This window comes from Drosophila yakuba, chromosome 2R (genome assembly GCF_016746365.2).
Source record: "Drosophila yakuba strain Tai18E2 chromosome 2R, Prin_Dyak_Tai18E2_2.1, whole genome shotgun sequence".
Classification (NCBI taxonomy): Eukaryota; Metazoa; Arthropoda; class Insecta; order Diptera; family Drosophilidae; genus Drosophila; species Drosophila yakuba.
Genome location: NC_052528.2, coordinates 22,662,608 through 22,682,872, shown reverse-complemented (window position 1 = coordinate 22,682,872; position 20,265 = coordinate 22,662,608). Strand labels below are relative to the sequence as shown.

Here is a 20,265-nt window from a genome sequence, read left to right as displayed (position 1 = left end):
AGAATGAAAACGAGACCGAGAACATGAACAGAGTACCACGTCACCCCACCCACCCAAGCTATGTGACAATTCCCAAAGCCATTTGTTTAAATGTTAAATGTTACTATTGTTTCCTGTTGAAGCATCCCCGTAGTAGAATCGAAAGCACTCGAGATATTTTTGTAAGCGATACCACGTACCTATTGCTCTATGTTGAATAGTTTATTGTATTTTTTGTACACCTCCGTTAACGTTTCGAGTTCCAAACGCCTATCTGTGTATGCCATTGCCAGCAAACCGAAGGAATATATCTAGACTTTAAACCGACTAAGGATTAAGAATCGATGAATCGTTGATGAATGAAACCAAGAAATTTCACCATGGCCATTTAGGCACAACCTTCGCTCAAACCATTTTATTACATAACTTTGCATACTATTACCGAATGAATTTAGCGGCAGCTCTTTCTAAACTCCCTAACGAAAAAATAACAATAAAATACAATTTTGACATATCCAAGCTTTGTTTGAATGGGGGAACATTCCACTTTACTCAACCCCACCTCACCCCGAATACTGATTAAATTAAAGCTCCCGCTCCGTGCTCCAAATGTCCCCCAATCTGCTGCTCGCCGTGATGCTGATGGTGCTGCTGCTGCCCATGGCTGCCGGGTACAACTACTGCAACAACAGGACCCATCTGTGCGACCTGGCCGGGAGTAAGCACTTCATGTGCAAGCTGGAGGAGCTGAAGCCCTACGGAGGCCGGACTAAGTACCACGCCAGCATTCCGGACACCAAGAAGGTGCGCAAGGAAATACTGGGCGTGCTCAACACCTTCCGGAACATGTTCGCCGGCGGGGAACTGGACCTACCCGAGAACAAGACATTCCCCAGCGCCAAGCGGATGAGAGTGCTCATTTGGGACAGTGAGCTGGCCTACACGGCACGCACCCACGCCGCCACCGTGTCCTTCATGCACTCCGAGTGCCGCGCTACCGTGCGATTCCCGATGACGGGTGAGATCCTGGTCCTGTCGCCTCCTACCGAGCACAAGTTCAGTCTAACGGAGTTGCTGGGCATTGTCTTCGGCCAGGTTTTCGACGAATACAAGACTGTAAGGGATCCGCAGAATTTCCCCAAAACCCTTGATTCCGAAAGGTGAGCATGAGCCGTAAAGTTCTTGGAGCTTGGATAACTCTCAACTGATTTAGGCACTACCGCGCGGGGCACTTCTCCCTCATCGTCAACGATCGGATGTCTCGAGTGGGTTGTGGGATCTCCGTGGGTTCCAACTGCGAAAGGGACGGCGAAGTCGGGTGAGACCCAGGATCTTTCCACTGATCCTCCCCTGATCATCTGCTCCCCCAGCTTCTGCCACTTCCTCACCTGCCACTTTGATCGCACGAACGTGAACGGAACCTTTGTCTACAAGACGGGCAAAGCTGCCACTGGCTGCAACGACTGGAAGAGCACCGCCAGCATCAAGTATGCGAATCTATGCGAAAACACTGGCGAAATCTTTCCCCGGGTGAGAGGATACTCCTCCTCTGATTTTTTTGCTATAACGTGTATACTTGCAGGAAGATTAGCGACGTTAGTCCTTTAATTTGCCGAACTTATTGAAAATCGTTTCAGACTGCCGTTCCTTTTAATTCACGTTCTTAATCATAAAACGATCTTTAGATATTCAAGGACCCTCCAGCAATCGAAGGTCCTTTTCCCTTTACATCACAACTCATTCAAGTTAGAAGTTTCCCTAACTGTTTAAATTCCTAGTAAAATGATTTTGAGTGCCGTGCTGCCTGTGATTTTGCTTTTGCCCTTGGCTTACGGCTACAACTACTGCAACAACAGGACCCACAGGTGCATCCTGGAGAATAACGTGCACTTCATGTGCAAACTGGACAAGATTCCCTCGCTGGGTGGTACGCGGTACTATGCCGTTGCGCCGGATACCCCGAACCTGCGGTCGGAGATTCTGCAGACCATAAACCGTTTTCGCAACCAGTTTGCGGGCGGCGGATTCAGGACGAAGGAGAACATGACTTTCGCGCCGGCCAGACGGATGCGCCAAGTCTTGTGGGACAGCGAGCTGGCGTACATGGCCCGCGCCCACGCCTCCACCGTGTCCTTCAAGCACACCCTGTGCCGCTCCACCCTGCGGTTCCCTGAGGTGGGCGAGTGCCTGTCCATGATGGTGCCCAAGTACAAGCACACTCTTCGCGAGGCATTGCACAAGTTGTTCAAACTTATGTTCGACGAGCATCTGAACATTAAGGATCCAGATGCTCTTCTCGAGGGCTTCCATCCCATCAGGTGAGCCAGGGACTCCTGGGATCCCAAAACTTGGATAACCACGAAGTGCTCCCACAGGGATTACATCTGCGCACACTTCACCATCTTCATCAGCGATCGGGTATCGCGCGTGGGATGTGGCGTTGCCGTGGGAACCAACTGTCGCCAAGGGTCCACCTCCAAGTAAGCGGCTGTATCCTGGCCGGCTTGCTAACTGATGCATCCTCCTGTTTCCCCAGCTTCTGCTTCTTCCTGACCTGCCACTTCGACTTCGACAACGTGAACGGATCGTATGTCTATAAGGCAGGTAAGCCTGTCTCCTCCTGCAAGGATTGGGGCACAGGCAGGTCCAAGGAGTTCGCGCATCTGTGCAGTAATAATGGTAACCTTTTTCCCGCTGTAAGTACAAGCAACTGCAATTCCAACTAGACTCCCTCAAGATAGCTTCTCCACAGGATCATTAATGGGGCCTAGAGGAATTTGAGTTTTTGTTCTGGGTAATCGGCAGTTCGTTTCCTTTAAAATCAGATCTAATCCAATAGTCTAGCTAGTAACTGACTGCTTTCCATTCCACACCGTATAAATTCGAAGTAAAGATGATCGGGAGCCTTTTGGTACCTTTGATACTGCTCCTGCCAATGGCCTCCGGCTACAACTACTGCAACAACAAGACGCACAAGTGTGTGCTGGAGAACAAAAAGCACTTCATGTGCCATCTTCAGGACTTCCCCATCTACGGGAACGACACCAAGTTCTTTGCCTCAGTTCCGAACAACTTGAAGATGCAGAGGATAGTACTGGACATCCTCAACCAATTGCGAAACGAGTTTGCGGGCGGAGAACTGACGACGAAGGGCAACAAGAAGTTCGCGAGAGCCAGGCGGATGCGCCGGCTCTTGTGGGACAAGGAGCTGGCCTACATGGGCCACAACCATGCGTCCACCTTGTCCCTGATGCCGTCGCCGTGCCGGTCCACCCTGCGGTTCCCCCACGTCGGTGAGGCCATTGCCCTGGTGACCCGCAGGGAGAAGGTCAATCTAAAGGAGATATATTCGATGGCGTTCAATTCGATGTTCGCCGAGTACCGGGATGTCGTTGATCCAGACGGTCTCCTCCAGGCCTTTGAACCTACCAGGTGAGCTGGAAAATATGGTTACCCCGCACCTGTGGTGATCCTTCGCTGCCACAGGGACTCCAAGGTGCACTACTTCACCAACCTCATCAGCGACCGAGTGTCACGCGTGGGATGTGGCATTGCCGTGGGCTCCGACTGCCATCCATCCTTCAAGTGAGTACGCTGGTGTCCTGGTAGCGAATGTGTTTTCCCCCGAACCCGCTGCTCCACCAGGTTCTGCCACTTCGTCACCTGCTACTTCGACTTCAGCAACCTGCCTGGCTCGTATGTGTACAAGGCCGGGGATCCCACCTCCTCCTGCGACGACTGGGGCGTTGTTAGCTCTGATAAGTTTGCGAATCTCTGCAAGAACAGCGGCGAGATTTTCCCCCACGTGAGTTCAGGCTGCACCCACTCTAGCACTGGCACCCACACCCACTTTAATCCTTACTCCGTTCCGCAGGATCAGGGCGATCGAGTTGAGTGAAAGTCGGATGGTGAGGTGTTTAGTATATTCGTACATTTATATATGTTTTTCAAGCACAGGAGTCCGACTTAGAAAACCTCCCAGAACCCGAAATACAATCCTTACATTTCCTACGATCCGTTTCGAATTAGTTTCTATGCTGATGCGAGTTCGGGCTCTCTTCTTACACGGCTACTTGGAAAATGTACTGGGTTTCCAATTTCCTACGCGGTTTACATGTAATTCTCTACTTCCATCTAACAGCTAACAGACTTAGTCGGTTGTGCCTCACTATCGTTTGTCTATCTGCGATCTTCGAGTCAGAATCGAGGGGGATTTGTCGAGTGAAACCAGCTTCCTCTTCGGAAAATGTCGTTAGCGTACGAGATAAGCAAATATTGAACATTCAACGACTCTAAATGAGGACCAATTGACCTTCAGACTAAGTTTGCATTTTGCGTATTCGTTAGTTCGAGTAAGTATTCGATGGAGTTAACTTGGTTTCGCCCTGCAGGTTGCCCCTTCACTTCACCATCGATTTGGGCCTAAAACGCGCACAAAAGTGCCGACTAGCTTATTCTAGGGTTCGCTGCTGTGGATAACATGTGACTAGTGGTGTCATCTTTGCGGGAACTCTCGACTACTTCATCACCAACTGCAGCCAAGTGTTCTGATTGGAATGTGTCCGTTTGCGAAGGGCACTGGAATGCCGCTCATCCTCTAATCTTCCTCAGGGCTCAAGCCTTCTGCTCCACTCACACTCTACACTTAGAAAAATACATATAAATACGAGGGGCAAAGCAGCTGGGGAGTACTGATGCAGAAGTTGCAGGGATGACAAGCTCAAGGACTGGGCAAATGGGCTACATAGATTTCGAAATATTCGCCGGTAAAGCGGCGGCCAAAGAACACACTCAAGGATATTTAGATGTTCATCTGCAAGGTGGGTAACTTGACCTATCAATTAACTTCGTGGTGCTTCTCATTGTCCGATTTCGTTTCCGTTTCCAATTCGATTTTCGATTCCCCTAAGTCCTACGGCTAAGACCAAAAATATACTCCTACCGCCCGGTGCGCTGGTAGTGATCCCCCACTTTCCCACTTTCCCCCGATTCCCACTTTTAAAGCCCCTAAAGCGGCTGGCCAATTGGCGTTCCACACGTGATACTCCCCGATTCCCTCTATGTAACATATATCAGTATCGGTGCAGCATTACCTTAAAATAATGTGCAAACACTCAGTGCTAAGTACGTGAAAAGACGTCTCCCTCATAACATGTACAATACGGATAAATAATTGTAGTTGTTCAGCAAATCCTTGGGGGAATCCGCGTCCGGATGTCGTCCCCTACAAAATGTTGCACCCAGATCCGTGCATCACCTCGCTGATAAACATGGGCGTGCCAGCGCCCAATCCTCCGTCCGTCTTCTGGTGCTCGTTCTGCAGGAATTCGAGGGGATTCAAGATTACGGATAAGGATTACTGGACACTCCAATGGCAACTCACATCATCGTAGTCGCAGTCGAAGTAGTGACTCTGACAGTCCATGCAACGACAGCTCTCGGACATCTTGCAGGTGATGCCCCACTGCTTGGCCAGGTCCTTGTAGATCTCCTTGCTCGTCTTGTTGCTCATCATCTCCGGCGTGAGCAGGCTGGTGTGGCAGTTGGGCGGCTGACCCTGCTGGTTCTGCCGCCTTCCACTTCGCCCGCTCCTGGACGCAGATCCCGATCCGGATGCAGATCCGCTGCAACACGCCTCCTGGCACATCTGGCCGTTGGCCGAACCAGGTCCCGAACTCGCAGTGCCACCTAGGATTCGATAAAGTGGTCATCCCTATGGAACTGAAGATGTAGATCCTACCTTCACTGTAGTTGGCGTAGCTGCCCCGATTCAGGAGCGGATCGTAAAAGTTGTGGCCACCGCCGGATGACGCCGCCGCCTGACTGCTGGTGCTGGCCGCATCCCTGTCCTCGCCGCTGGCCCGCTCCTCGCTGCACTGCACGCACTGCTCGTCCTGGCACTGGCCACCCTGATCCTCATCCGCTCCTGCTCCGCCCGCGTACCGATCCTCCAGTCGGCGAGATGGTGAGGCCGCCATCTCAGTTTCCAGCAGGAACTCGTTGATGCTCAGCTGCTCCTCGTTGTCGCTGCGCAGCTCCAGTTCCGTGACGCCCTCGAAGATCTGCTCGCCGTCGTTGTTGTTGTTCGTGTTCTGGATGTGGTTGCCGTGGCTTGTGGCTCCGTTGTTGTTCAGGTTCTGCCTGCAGTCCGGGTCGTTGCAGAACTCGCCGGCGCCCCCATTCCCGGCCAGCTGCTCCAAGGCGGCACTCAGCTGGGCGGCACTGTGCCGCGAGCTGTTCGCCGAGCTGCGCCGGCTGTTCTGGTTGGGAGTGGCGCTGTCCAGGGACAACTGTCGCTGGTGCTGGGACAAGCGCGTGTTCTGGATGGGATGGAAACAGCCAGAGTTTATAGAGCAGCATCTGGTATCCTCACCAGACTTGGACTTACCTCCTCTAGAACATGCTCGTAGGAAGGCGGTGGGGTGGTGGGCACTGTGTCCGCATCCGTGTCCGCCAACGACTCGTTGATGCACGGAGTGCGGTTCTGGTTAAGGTATCCTGTAATAAGTTTGGCGAAATGCGTTTTTAGAAAAACAATGGAACACCGAAGGGGAAATGCCCAATAAGCTTGACTTGAACTTTTCCAGGATAGAAGGAGGTGCAACAGTAGGGGAAATATTCGTGCGTGGAGAAATGTAGGATCTGTAACTACCATTTTACCCAGTCATTTACATACGAGTATGTGCTTATGCATGCGATGTACTACACAGAAAAAAAAAAGGTACAAAGGCTGCCGAACTACGAACATTATGATAATAGTCTCAGTTCTCAACTTAAAGCTAGTTCTTATCGGATTTGTAAACGTAAATACAAGTTTTTAGATAGATTCTTATAAAGTGTCCTATTCCAGGATCTTAAAATGATTCCTTGTTTTTCCCAAAAGCCTAATTTTACTCAAAAGATATTTGCTTTGTTCGGGATACCCACTCTGGATTTCTTTGTGTGCAGGATGCTACAGTGTCGTTCTTACCCAATCGCATGGTGCTGCTGGTGGGCGGCAGGAGCAGCTTGCGCTCGCTGCTCAGCTGGCCGAGGCTGCTGGAGTCCGCGAGGTCGAGGCTGGAGCTGCTGCTGGCCTCCACCGCCTCCTGGAGCGGCTGCGGGTTCTGCTGCTGGCTCTGGGCGCCCAGGAGCGCCTCGTTCACCTGCGGGTCGGGGTCGTGCTCCTGCGAGGTGCTGCGCGAGCTGCCCATCCGGAACTTGAGCTTGAAGGGCGCCATGGGGTCGGGTCCACCTGCTCCTCCTGCCTCTCCTGCTCCGCCTGCTCCTCCTGCTGCCGCTGGCTTGTGGTTACCTTTCTACTGCGATACCTTTTCTATTCGAACGGGCATGGGTGCTGCGGCAGACTTGACAACACCAAGAGTACGGAAGAGTTACAAGGATTACGGAAATTACACAAGAAGAACGAGAGCGAGAGCGAGTGAGAGAGGTGACGAGAGGGAGAGGGAGGGAGACAGAAAAAGCTTTACAATACGCTTCTATTTCAGAAATGGTGACTTAAGTACGAATAAAAAGAGTAATAAACACAGATTTCCATCGGATTTACGCCGATACGAGTATAAATACGAGCGGAATTAAGTCTCCGTTTTCAGCTCTTCTCGATTTTTGATTAGTGGCATGCAATTATCTTGATTATTCATAGTCATCAAGCTTACTGCCTAAATTACCTGGGTGTTCAAAAGCAGTGACCTGTAATTGAAAGAATTTTAAAGGTGACTTAAAGTATGCTACATAATATATCAGAGTTCAATCAAGTATAACAATCGTTCACAACAAATAACTAAAAGTTTAAAGCGAACCGCTTTCCATTCCCCAAATGGCCTTGTTCCGAATTTCCATATCCATCTGCTCTCCACAAGGAGATCACCATCGCCACCGTCTTTGGCCACACCCACACACCTGGGCTGTTTGTGGTTTCATTAGGGCACGACAAGTGGTTGGAAATCCAGGTAACCACCCTCCTCTACGCCCCTTTGTCATTATTATGCAGATTGCACCGAAACCCACTTTCGCATGCCCATCCAAAGGATGCGAGCTGCACAAAGTCTGTCTCGGGTGCAGGCGAACTATTATTATGCTTATTGCGCCGAGGAAGCTCATTAAGTCTCGCATGGAGGCGTCCTTGAAGGATATACTAGTGCCTCTGCCTCTGCCTGTGCCTGTGCCCCATGTGGGTGTCTGCATCCCAATTAAGCCAGCCGTGCTCCGCCTATTTGCATGCCGATGCCCATCAGCTGCTGATTGATAACCCATCCGCCGAGCTGGGCGGGATTGGCTCCACATAATTCAACAAACATTCGAATGTTGGCATATTTGCCGACAATAAACTGCCAATTGCCGCTGTTGACTCGGCAAGCGAAATCATATGGAACTGCTGATTGGGTGCAGGCGCATCCCCACTCACCCCAACCCAACCCAACCCACCCGAAGGCCACACAATCCTGGCAGGAGGTGAGTCATTTGCTTAGTTCCCACTCCCTGTCAACCTCCCACATGCCAAGTATTTTGTGTGCGAATTATCCTCGCTTGGGAAGCGTTTGATTCCAGCGACGGGGAGGAGGAGTCGACGTATCTGCTTGGGTATCGGTGCTCCATGAGCTCGGAAGTCTGGATACTCAAGAGATAAGACATTTCCAAAGAGCGTTTCCTTTTAATTGGATTGACTTTAATGAATGCAGCAAACATTCATCATGAGAAAGCCCCAATCTGACCAGGATTGGCGGCCATCGGATCAACAGTTGCAGCTAGGTGGCCCCCACTCGCTGCTCGGATGCATATGCATTCCGGGAAGTGGACTATGAATTGTTCATGAGACGGGGGACACGGAGTCGCTCTGATATGGCAGCCAGCTTAATCTTTAATCGAAACTTTGCGCTTTCGACTTTTCGCTTTGACTTTGAGCAATGGCAGAGCGCATTTGACATTCTCATTAATTTCGCAGCAGACGGGCTCCTAGTTTTACGGCCCGGACAGTTGGTTGTTGGTTACGTGGTGGTGTCATCCTGCAGTAAATTGTTTTTCCCTGCTCCTGTCGTAAACAGGGACATTAAAAAGTTGACTTGACTGGCTTCGGCTTGACTTGACGGCCGTGGAACTCAGCTTGCCCAGGCATATTCGGCCAATGCCAATGTATTAATAGTGGCTTGACCCAGTTGCACTCCCCCTGTTCCTGTTCCTGTTCCTTTACCATTCTGCTGCCAGGACCAGATCCAAGTCACAACCAGAAGCACAGCCAGAACCAGAAGCCAACCAGCAAGTGCAGCCTGTTTGCCGTGCAATTGACGGAAGCAAGGTCACTTCTCATCCCGGGCTTAGCCTGCCGCCACTTTCTGGATAATGGTCACGATATTTAAATGTCCTCTTTCGCCAAGTCCTTTTTACCCCCCTCCTCGCTCCCCGCGGGCAGCTCACCCTGATTAAAACGCTTCCCACTTTGTGGCCATCAGCATAAAAAGTACACTGAGCGAAGACGCTTTACGAGGAGGCATGTAGTCCTTACAGAAATCATTACTATCAATGTAAGCCAAATCAATTTCAAAAATTTTCTGTTATACTTAAAAAAAACTCATTTTTAAGCCAAATATATATAGAATAGAGCAACTTCTAGAAATGCTGTTTATCTGGTTGGTTGAAATTGAGCTTCAAAAACTGTTTTCAAAGTCGCTTTCCGTTTCATGCGAGACAACGTTTTTTCTCCGCATTAAAGTCGAATTGCGGGCCATAAAATCAGTCGGAAAGTCAGCTCTTTGCCATTATCGGCGAGAAATGAATATTTTAGCTGCGTTTTTTACGCCCAAGTGCCCATCTAAGTGCTTTGTGGATTTTTGGGGCACTGCCACTGGCAATGGCACTCGAATGGCAAGCGGGTGCGGCACAATTACACAAATTGGATATTAATTGGCTGCTCCCGAACCTGTACATGTGCCTGCTCCTAAGTCCGCCGCTGACACTCGCAGCGCAATTAGTGGCCATCGAAGGGCGCCCAGGTAAACAAATGCGCCTCGGGGCGAAAGGATGGGGCCTGATAAGGGTGTCCTTCGCGCCGGATATCGATATCGAGGTGGTGGCGATGATGGAACGCCTGGGCAATGGCATCATCGACATTGGGACAGATATTGCAGGCGTCGCAGGATAATGCGTCTGTCGCTGGAAAACTGATACCTAATTGGGCAAACAGCCGGGGGCTTCAAGTCGTTGGATGGATGGATGGTTGGATGAATGGTTGGATGGATGGATGGGTGGGTCAGTCGATGCTTGTTTTTTCCCTATTATTTGCATTTTTCCTTTGTGTCCTGCCCGTTACGAAAAATCGAAAACACGGACGAACCGACTGGGCAGCCTTGGAGCGCCGAACGGCGAAGGATGAAGGACTCACCTGCGGCGGACTTACAGCCGGATCGGATGGGGATTAATCAAGTTCTTCTGGTTATTCCCGACTTCTTTGCTGCTCGCACGGAAATCACCTTGCCTCATTGCGCGTTGCGATTTTTTTCGTTTTTCTTTTTCTCAGCACTCACAATAAATAATCCACTGGGCCCTCTGATTGCCACAGACTGCGGAAAGCTGACCGATGGAGCGAGCTTTTATTGTCCTGCGAAGGCGACGGCAGCTTTTTGGCGGAGCACGTAGCTTGCGAAAGTCCTGCGCCGGCGCTCTGCTCCTTCCGGCATTCGGCCTCCACGCTTTTCCTTCACACGGTCCATCCTCGCGCCCTCTGCTTTGGGCGCCAAATTCGCGTGGAAGCCCGCAGATGACAGTACTCCGGCACTCACACCCCTTTCAAGGACCTCCAATCCCCAGAAACAACGATCAAAGTACTTCTAAAGTCGGGAATGTATTCCGCATTTTTAATACTTTACTGTCTACAAATCCATTGGTTTTTTTTCGTCTTCATATTCTGATATATTGTAGATCACTTACTTATTTAAAAAGGTTTTTTTGTCTAGTTAAAGTTAATCCTTGCTTTTCCGTAATGAACAAAGACGCATCAATAAGACTTACATTATTAACTATTTTATTTATTTCACTAGGATTTGATTCTTCTTGGCTTTCAACAGCAGGCGTGGATCGTTTTTGTACCGCACGAATATCTCACTTTTGAAGACGTCGAACTTTCGGCGATTCGCATTATTCTGCTGCTCTCGCCAAGCTGGTCTGGCCTGCTTCCTTTGCAGTCCCCAGTGGCCGGTGAAAACAGGAGTAAGGACGTAGAACTGATAGCCAGCTATATGCATCTCATATACCTGCAAGTAGGAAGTCTTTGAGCAATGCGCGGTTTCTGCGTTCTAATTGTACTCACCTGGGAGTTCCTGGTGAACCCATAACCCAGAAATCGTTCGTCGTGCGCTGGTGCGTTGTCCACAGATATGTAAAATGGTTCATAGAGGAATTCAAAGTTCGTTACGATGTGACTGACAGATACTTCCGTCTCATTTGTGTTGGGGGACAGCCATCTGAAGTACAAGTACATTTATTACAATTGATTTAATAAGTCTAATTGGGTAATCATACTTCGAGAAGTTAGTTGCGTATTGGTTGTAGATAAAGACCTTTTCGTGAAAAGGCCTAGCTAGTCCCTTTCTTATCAGGCGCACCAACGCAGTCTTGGAGCGGGGAAACGTAGCCCTAACGTCTATTTCAAATGTGGGGATTACGTAGGCACAGCTCTTGGTGCAATTGGCTGTCCTGAAGAAATGGTTCAGTTGGGGCACACTGTTCGTGCTGGGAACAATGTCGATGTCGGTGAGAAAGACGTACTTCGTCTGGCATCCCTTGCGTGCCAGGTTCCTCATATGATTTTGGGGATATGTGTTTCTCTGCCGCCACTGCAGGGTCTTCAAAGAGCGAAACTTGAGCAGAGCCTTGAGCGTTCTATCCGGGTACTGGCAGTCGAATTTGCCCTTCATGTTAGGGGGAAGGGCGGACATGCGGGGCAACTTGTCAAAGTCCCTCGGTGTGAGTAGGTGAAAGGTGGCATTTTCGCGAATGTTGGCGAAGCACAGGCGCATGTAGGTAACAAAGTACTGCAGGACCACAAATTCCTCGGGACCAGCTGCAAACAGGGCCACGGACATCTTGCCCTGCCAATTGGCGGCCACCTGGGGCAACGAGTTGAGGCGCTCCACTGAAGTCTGGGTGGCCAGGCACACCAAACTGCTCTCCGTGGTGTCCGCGTACTGTTCGCCCAGCAGAGCAAAGTCCTTGATCCTGTACAGCTGCTGGTTGTCCCAGCGGCCGTAGCTCAGGTCGATGTTATCAAAGGCCAGGGAAGCGGAATTGTTCGGAACTACGAAGCCGTCCATGTTGTTGAGTGGCTGGAGCAGCGCATAGGCGATATCCGAATGCTAGGGACACTCTATGGCCGCGGGACTTTGAGGAGTGGGCGGACACCTCTGCGGAGCATCTCCCGCCGGAGGATACACCTTCAGAAGCCAAAAGATGTTGACCGAGAGGAAGGCCAGCACTATTTTCAGCGAACTCCAGTTTGATATGTGGCACTGGCAGAAGGGACGAAAGATAAAATACTATATCCTTTAAATGCAACCTTATAGCTACCATCATTCGAGCAATCGAGTATCACAATGCAGTTATCTATCAGGAAAACACAACCTTAATAACACATAAAAGATATACTTAGAAATGTCCTTGCAGTGTGACCGCATTCGCCAACTGGCCGTTATTCGTCGAGTAACTGGTTCATTCCATCCCATCTTTGTATCGGATATCGATATGTTTCTTATCTCTTTGTTATGTTCGATTCTTATATAAGGAAATGCGAATTCATCATGTTTTAAATGAGTCATATGAACTTTTCCCAGAAATAAATGCACACTTTGAATTTAACAGTTTCACTGTTCAGTTTCCTCCTCGTTTCGATAACTATCGCCCATGAGTCGTGCAGAGAGCCCCACAAATCGGTCATTCATCGTGCAGTCTGACCGTTCAGCTGGGCAAAACTTTGTTCATATCTATGTAGAGTAATGTATACATTATATACAAACGTACATGTTGAAAACAGCGAGAAAATAAATCGAGAATAACATTTTAAATTAATATAATAACAATCGGAAGGACCTGGTCCTCGCAATCAAAGTGGCGCACGCGATAAGCCGAGAATCTCACGAACGTTCACCAATTAAGAGAACCTCCCAATCGTGCATATAGAAAAACATCCATATGTATAAAATAACAATAATTAAGAACCTGCGTTGTTAATTATTTTATCTAAAAACCCCGTTCGCCGGCTGCATGTAAATGTACGTAAGATTGCTGTTGTCCGAACTGAAAACGAAAAATTCTGCTTGTAATTCAGGAAACATTCCCCCCCGTAATGTGCATATATAATTGAATTAGTATTTATAATGATAACTCCCCCAAACCGATTTCATTTGGGTTGTCCTTGAGTTGTCCTGATCGTTGAAAGGGCCTCTCTTGAGGAGGCCTCTAATAGCCCACTTATGGGCCATTAAGAGACCAAAATCCGGCCCGGTTACGATTTCAGTATGTACTTGGTATGTGAGTATGTAATGTGCATGCATGTGTGGACTGCAAAAGGCAAATCGTGGTCAAAAGTTCTTCTCCAGGCAGCAAATGCAAGACCACGATCGTCCAGTTACCACTCAGGTTGCTATATAGCACCTGTAAGTAGAACCTACTTAGTATAATCCATCAAAAGTCGGACAGGTATTACACCTGTATGTATGTAAGTGTGCAAAAGTGCTTCTGAAAGTGTCAACAGCCAAGAGTTTATCCATGCCAAGTAAATAGGAGTCTGCCCAGTGAGTTGATAGCTTCCGATACACATACAGACCTCCCTGCGTAGTGGATACCACGAATTAAGCAGATCCAGTTCATTACAACGCCCCTGTCCCCAAAGAGTTGTTAATGGTTTTCGTGACCTCTGTTAGCGATGGGATAAGTTGGGTTTTCTATTGCTTATCTGCCACTTAGGTGTGGAAACTCTAATTTGTAGCTAGTATTATAATAGTCTATTTCTCTTGCTTCCACAGGGATAATCCAGAAGCCAACATGGAAGAGTCAAACCCAAATTACCATCCCGATGTTAACCAAAGACTACAAAAGCCGGAGGGTTGGCCCAACGTCAATGAATTCCATCCCTCCATGATGTATCCGGAGGATCCCAGGCGGTACTTCCACAATGCCCCCACAGAGCCACAGCTTCAGCCGCAGCCACATCCGCAGCATCATCCGCAACACCAGCCGCAGCCACTACCGCAGCAACACCAGCCACATCCGCATCAGCAGCCGCACCAACATCCGCATCATCAGCAGCAGCAACATCCACAGCAACAACCGCCACTACAGCCACATATACAGCCTCCCATTTCCTTACCCATACCCATACCCACACCCATGGAAGGAGCAATGGAAGTGCCCGTTAAGATGCCAGAATACTGCCCCGAGATTAGCCAGCCTGTCGACCCCGACCGGGTCATAAATCCCCTGGCCGAGGTAGCCAAGAACACAGTACCTTACGGCCACAAACGCAAGAACTCGGCGGCAGAGGATCAGGCGGCGAACAAGAAGCTCAGTCTGGCGGCGGCCGCCGAGGAGAAGAAGAACAGTCACCTGCGGAAAAACATCCGCGACGTGATGAACGAGGACAATCTGGACTCAACCACGCTGGCGGCCCAGCGGGAGGAATCGGAACGCTTGGCTCGCGTTGCTGGTCAACAAAAGTCAATGCGCGAGATCCAGAAGCAGGTGGTGCACAAACAGATCTTTCGCATCCTGCAACTGGACGAAAGCGAGGGCATCGAGAGCTGTGCGGTGGCCAACCCCGTCGAACACCACCCGCCCGTCGACTTTCCGGAGGAGGAGATTGCCTCGGACACGTTTGACGAGTCGAACAGCAGCAGCCTGAGTGGTGGCAGCATTGAGGATGTGCTACACAAGGAGGCCAGCGTGCAGCAGCCCAGCGAGGTTGTCACAATAGATGATAGCTCCGACGACGACTGCATTCTCCTCTCCGAGGAGGAGGAGGAGGAAGAGGACGAGGACTTAAACGAGTCGGACGACGCCACCAACAGCGGGATGCATGTCAAAGATATATACAATGTTCCCGATGAGAACGGACAAGTGGTGGTCAACATGGCGCATCCGGAGGGCGAGGAGACCCTGTACCTGGCCCCGCAGATAGCGAAAGTGATAAAGCCGCACCAGATCGGCGGCGTCCGCTTTCTGTACGACAACATCATCGAATCCACACGGAGGTACAACAAATCGAGCGGTTTCGGCTGCATTCTGGCCCACTCCATGGGCCTGGGCAAGACGTTGCAGGTTGTTTCCTTCTGTGATATTTTCCTGAGACATACCTCGGCAAAGACGGTGTTGTGTGTGATGCCCATCAACACGCTGCAGAATTGGCTAAGCGAGTTTAACATGTGGGTGCCGCGCTACTCGGCGGACGGCAATGTTCGCGCCCGCAACTTTGACATCTTTGTGCTGAACGACCAGCAGAAGACGCTGACGGCTCGGGCGAAGGTGATTCTCAACTGGGTGCACGAAGGCGGTGTGCTTCTCATCGGCTACGAGCTGTTCCGATTGCTGGCCCTCAAGCTGGTCAAGACGCGCAAGCGAAAGGGCAGCGTCATCCGGCCCGACGGCATGGACTCCAGCAGCGATCTCATGAATCTGGTGTACGAGGCCTTGGTGAAGCCAGGACCTGACCTGGTAATCTGCGATGAGGGGCACCGGATCAAGAACTCCCACGCCGGCATCTCGCTGGCCCTGAAGCAGATCAGGACGCGGCGCCGTATTGTGCTCACCGGCTACCCCTTGCAAAACAACCTGCTCGAGTACTGGTGCATGGTGGACTTTGTGCGACCCAACTACCTGGGCACTCGCACGGAGTTCTGCAACATGTTCGAGCGGCCCATCCAGAATGGCCAGTGCGTGGACTCCACGCCGGATGACATCAAGCTCATGCGCTACAGGGCGCACGTGCTGCACTCCCTGCTGCTGGGCTTCGTTCAGCGGCGATCGCACACTGTGCTGCAGCTGACGCTGCCTCAGAAGTACGAGTACGTCATCCTGGTCAAAATGACCGCCTTCCAACGCAAGCTCTACGACACCTTTATGACGGATGTCGTGCGCACAAAAGCTTTTCCCAACCCGCTAAAGGCCTTTGCCGTTTGCTGCAAAATCTGGAACCATCCAGATGTTCTGTATAATTTTCTGAAAAAATGTGAGACTGATTTAGATTTAGAAATCGACGAGGAGGTTACCAAGGGCGCTGCCACGCCCATTGTGGAGCCAAGTGCAGATTCTTCCTTGAGTTTGGCATCGCCTCTCGAGAAGAAAATCAATGGATCCGGGGATCCGATCAATAGTATCGAAACGTTTTCCAAAGCCGAGAATCAAACTCTATTCAACATCCCCGCATCATCGGATTTGAATGCTAAATATTTAAATAAGAGGTATGGTATTAGATAATACTTTCAATATATTCAGATCATTTATATAAATATTTTATTGCAGTCCCAGCTTCTATGACGAAAAACCTGAGCCACTTAACTATGGATCGTTCGGTAGTGAGGCTAAGAACAACTACTGGATGGATTCCAGTATTCTACCCAAACCGGGATGCGTGGAAGTTATTAAGCAAACGGACACAAACATGTCGAGCAACTTTGAAAGTATTACGGGGTCTTCGGAGATCGTGGATCTGGACACAAACGAAATAAAGACCGTCGAAACGACGATACAAGCGCCGTGTACCAACAATCAACTAGATAATGGGTGCAATGCAAGCAAGACAAGTGAATGGAACGCCGGAGGCAGTAAAAACGTTGGTGGCGTTGCTGCTGCCGAGCCGTTTAAAAAACTACTCAAGAGCAAGCAGCGAAACGATGAATTCTCGTGTTCGTGGGCTGTGGACTTGATGAAGAATTATGTGTCGGGCCTCATATCGAATTCGCCCAAAATGGAGATATTCTTCTGCATCTTAAAAGAGAGCCTGCAGTTGGGAGATCGTATTCTGTTGTTTAGCCAAAGCCTATTAACCTTAAACTTACTAGAAGTCTATCTAAAATCCAGTTATGTTCCTGGAAGCAATCAACTGTGGACTAAAAACAGCTCTTATTTTCGTAAGTATGCACATCCGCTCATTGGAATTTCTCTAACCGTTTGCTCCGGATTCAGGTTTGGATGGTTCTACTTCCTCGCAGGAAAGGGAAAGGCTAGTCAATGAATTTAATGCAAATGGTAATGTTAAGCTTTTTTTAATATCAACAAGAGCCGGCTCGTTGGGAATAAACCTCACCGGAGCGAATCGCGTAATCATATTCGATGCTAGTTGGAACCCCTGTCACGATACTCAAGCTGTATATAGGATTTATAGGTACGATATTAATAGGGCTATTATATCACTACAATGCTCAATTATATGTACTCTACTTTCCAGGTATGGTCAGACAAAGCCGTGCTTTGTGTACAGAATCGTAATGGACAGGTGTCTGGAGAAAAAGATCTACGATCGGCAGATCAAGAAACAAGGAATGTCCGATAGAATCGTCGATGAATGCAATCCCGAGGCTCATCTCTCCATGAAGGATATTACCAATCTGTGCCACGATTATGACTCTGATGAAGACACAGTCGAGGAGGTAAATAAATCAGCAGGCGACTTGAGTAAGCCAGGCTCGCCGTCCGAGGATGGAAGCAAGCCAGGAAGTGCAAAAATTAAGATTGAGGTAGATCCAAATATGTCGCCAGAGGAGTCGTCGAATAAATCAAATAGTGGACCCACGAAGCCACTAGACGATCAAAATGAGCCTAAATCACCAAACGGTGCCTCTCACTCGCCAATCAAGAACGAAAAGAACGATGGCCAGGAACATACTGTTCATTTCGACGCTATAATAAACACTATTCTCGACATGCATAGGCACTGTGTTACAAAGGAGCCCTTCTTGCACGAGAGTTTGTTGGTCGACCAGAAGGACAGAAAGCTGTCGCAAGCGGAAAAAAGACAAGCTCATCGAAGCTACGAGCTGGAAAAGAAAGCTGCCGTCAATCAGAGATTCACCTATGCACCTGCGAAGATGCACTACAAGATTGTGAACAACGATGGAACGGTGATTACCAAACCAATGAACCAGGTAAGTCACTTACATCTAGATGCAGTGCATTTGTTAATGTTTTTCTAACCCATAGCAAATAAAAACCAATACATCGTCCTCAACTGGAGGCCGATCAACCCGATGGATTCCGGCTGACGTTTGGCAAAGACAGGGGATGACTGCCCAAGAAATGACATTGCCTCTTGGTAAAACGTTGTGGTTTCTAAATGAACTCCAGATATTTAATACGCATTTATTTCAGATGTTGTCATTCCCACAAATTCGGCCGACAAGGCCAATATCATTCTAAAGGCTGGTCAAAGAGTTATGGTTCTGAAGTCGGCGAAGGGAATTTACATGCAGTTGGACAGCGGGAAGATCATAGCTATAAGGACCACGGCCAAAACAGAACCAGAAAAGACAAACAAGGACGATGTGATTGACATAACTGACGATGGTGACACCGATACCGCGAAGCCTCAATCTCCAGAAGAAGGTACGAACTGTAAAATTGCCTTTGGTTAAAAGTTAATATCTTCTTTTAGATGTGAAAGATCTGACTGCTGATGACGAGCCACGTGTAGTGAAGAGCAAGGAATCCACTCCGGCGACAACTAGCCGAACAGAAATGCCTACAAAGGATAGAAAATCCACGGAGAACGTGCATTTTAAGCCGCAGACACAACCAAATACTACTTTAGCCACCCCATCCAATCATCATCAGATGCCTTCTGACTTAAGCTACCCACAGCCGTCGCAGTCACACCCACAGCAGCAGTCGCATCAACAGTCGCAGCCACAGTCATCGCAGCAGCAACCGGCGCAGCAGCCACCTCCACCGGCATACAAACATCAGAACCACGTGCCGGCTGCCGGCGAAGGTTACAGCAACGCCAATAGTATTCAGCCCAATGCCGCGCTCCCACCGCATCCAGGAGCTCCAAACAGCGAGGCACCGCCGCCAGCGGATAGTTCATACTTCCAGCCTAAGCCCTTTCAGCACACATATCCTCCCCAGTACTACGATTACTACGACAATAAGCACAAGTCCGCACCACCCGCTTCCAGCTACCACATCAATAACTACACCTCCTACGGCAATCTGAACTTCGCACCGTACCATTCCAACCTGCATCCACCGGCGTCTTACATCGGCGCTCCGTCGTCTTACGTCAACTCAAATGTTTTCCCCCGGCAGCATTGGAGTTCGGTTGTAAACTCACCAGCGTCAAGCGAGTCTATTCGACAGCCATCGTACATCGGTAGTACTTACCCCATCAACGAATGGTCGTCGCAATAGCGAGTGTAAATAGACTATGGTCCAATATCTACGTGTCCAGTTCAGGGCGAAGCCGCCATAACGAGCTCAAATATACTCAGAATATTAGTTACTGTTCATTTTATTGCTTTGACTCACATTACATTTGAGTTGTAACGATGTTTGTGCATGTGCATGTACTGTATAGATGATTGGTCGAAAGGCAGTTTTCAAATTGTTTCTCTTACATTTTAGAATGTATTTAAAAAGCGTTATTTGTGTGGGCGATATATATGATATTTATTCTGTGTTTTCCAAGTTAGAATCGCCCAATAAGTAAACTTAATTATATTAGACAATTAATAAGATCATATGTATGTGATCAATAAACCACTAAATGCTTCCTATACTTATTAACTTTCTATTTCCTGCGGCTTGCAAATCAGAATTGCTTGCGAACACATTTGATTTTTACCTTGTCGTTTAGGTGCCACCTTGACTGGACAAACAGAGCTCGGCCTTTATTCCTTACCATTATTTTCCTCTAATTTATTTATTATTATTATCGTATCATAGTGAATTCCTTTTAAACGCATAATTACGCTAAGTTGTTAGTTTTCATTCTGAAAAACAAACAAAATCTAAATAAATATTCATAGCTCGTAACATACTGTCTAAGCAATCGTTCTACCCAATTGTATTTAACATAAAACCCACGAATAGAAAAACTCATACGGAATAACATTCGAAGATTGGTCTCTTTTTGTTAAGGGCAGCCATGCCCAGAAGGACACTAAACACACATTGACATTAGTCTAGATAATAGCAGATTCGATATAATAAACAAGCTTTGATTAAACAATGTTAGATCTAAGCAATAAAGAAAAGTATTAAACAACAGACACGCTCACGACGCTGAATCATTTTTAACCAGGGGATGGTTGG

The 20,265-nt window shown here is 48.8% G+C and overlaps 6 protein-coding genes across 9 annotated transcripts; 4 read left to right on the top strand and 2 right to left on the bottom strand.

The window, feature by feature from the left end:
• The first annotated feature begins 498 nt into the window (after window positions 1-498).
• Window positions 499-1,768, top strand: LOC6531992 (venom allergen 5). Its single transcript, XM_002092742.4, has 4 exons — window positions 499-1,139; window positions 1,193-1,297; window positions 1,350-1,509; window positions 1,562-1,768. Exons 1-4 carry the CDS (start codon window positions 589-591, stop codon window positions 1,568-1,570), a joined length of 825 nt encoding a protein of 274 aa, XP_002092778.3. The 5' UTR covers window positions 499-588; the 3' UTR covers window positions 1,571-1,768.
• LOC6531991 (antigen 5 like allergen Cul n 1) lies at window positions 1,762-2,875 on the top strand. Of its 2 annotated transcripts, none has more exons than XM_039372591.2 (5): window positions 1,762-2,297; window positions 2,355-2,459; window positions 2,516-2,675; window positions 2,732-2,773; window positions 2,828-2,875. In XM_039372591.2, the coding sequence occupies exons 1-4, from the start codon at window positions 1,762-1,764 to the stop codon at window positions 2,738-2,740; spliced, it is 810 nt and encodes a 269-aa protein (XP_039228525.1). In that variant the 3' UTR covers window positions 2,741-2,773; window positions 2,828-2,875. The 2 variants fall into 2 exon arrangements, with proteins under 2 accessions (XP_039228525.1, XP_039228524.1); XM_039372590.2 differs by having other exon boundaries at window positions 2,824-2,875.
• On the top strand, window positions 2,873-3,993 carry LOC6531990 (scoloptoxin SSD43). The gene is made up of 4 exons (XM_002092740.3): window positions 2,873-3,411; window positions 3,466-3,564; window positions 3,625-3,784; window positions 3,854-3,993. The coding sequence occupies exons 1-4, from the start codon at window positions 2,873-2,875 to the stop codon at window positions 3,875-3,877; spliced, it is 822 nt and encodes a 273-aa protein (XP_002092776.2). The 3' UTR covers window positions 3,878-3,993.
• Window positions 3,889-10,542, bottom strand: LOC6531989 (uncharacterized protein DDB_G0283357). Of its 3 annotated transcripts, none has more exons than XM_002092739.3 (7): window positions 10,355-10,542; window positions 7,647-7,668; window positions 6,950-7,325; window positions 6,368-6,477; window positions 5,720-6,299; window positions 5,363-5,667; window positions 3,889-5,296 (listed from the first exon to the last, which is right to left on the bottom strand). In XM_002092739.3, exons 3-7 carry the CDS (start codon window positions 7,197-7,199, stop codon window positions 5,204-5,206), a joined length of 1,338 nt encoding a protein of 445 aa, XP_002092775.1. In that variant the 5' UTR covers window positions 7,200-7,325; window positions 7,647-7,668; window positions 10,355-10,542; the 3' UTR covers window positions 3,889-5,203. The 3 variants fall into 3 exon arrangements, with proteins under 3 accessions (XP_002092775.1, XP_039228521.1, XP_039228522.1); XM_039372587.1 differs by having other exon boundaries at window positions 6,950-7,315; XM_039372588.1 differs by having other exon boundaries at window positions 10,370-10,542.
• Window positions 10,543-10,794: 252 nt separating this feature from the next.
• Window positions 10,795-12,674, bottom strand: LOC6531988 (beta-1,4-glucuronyltransferase 1). Its single transcript, XM_002092738.3, has 4 exons — window positions 12,535-12,674; window positions 11,491-12,476; window positions 11,279-11,432; window positions 10,795-11,222 (listed from the first exon to the last, which is right to left on the bottom strand). The coding sequence occupies exons 2-4, from the start codon at window positions 12,279-12,281 to the stop codon at window positions 10,998-11,000; spliced, it is 1,170 nt and encodes a 389-aa protein (XP_002092774.1). The 5' UTR covers window positions 12,282-12,476; window positions 12,535-12,674; the 3' UTR covers window positions 10,795-10,997.
• Window positions 12,675-12,939: 265 nt separating this feature from the next.
• LOC6531987 (helicase ARIP4) lies at window positions 12,940-20,222 on the top strand. The gene is made up of 8 exons (XM_015196169.3): window positions 12,940-13,235; window positions 13,989-16,418; window positions 16,480-17,087; window positions 17,143-17,341; window positions 17,405-18,101; window positions 18,157-18,268; window positions 18,325-18,558; window positions 18,608-20,222. Coding segments are annotated over exons 1-8 (5,037 nt in total). The 5' UTR covers window positions 12,940-13,233; the 3' UTR covers window positions 19,363-20,222.
• Window positions 20,223-20,265: the final 43 nt, after the last annotated feature.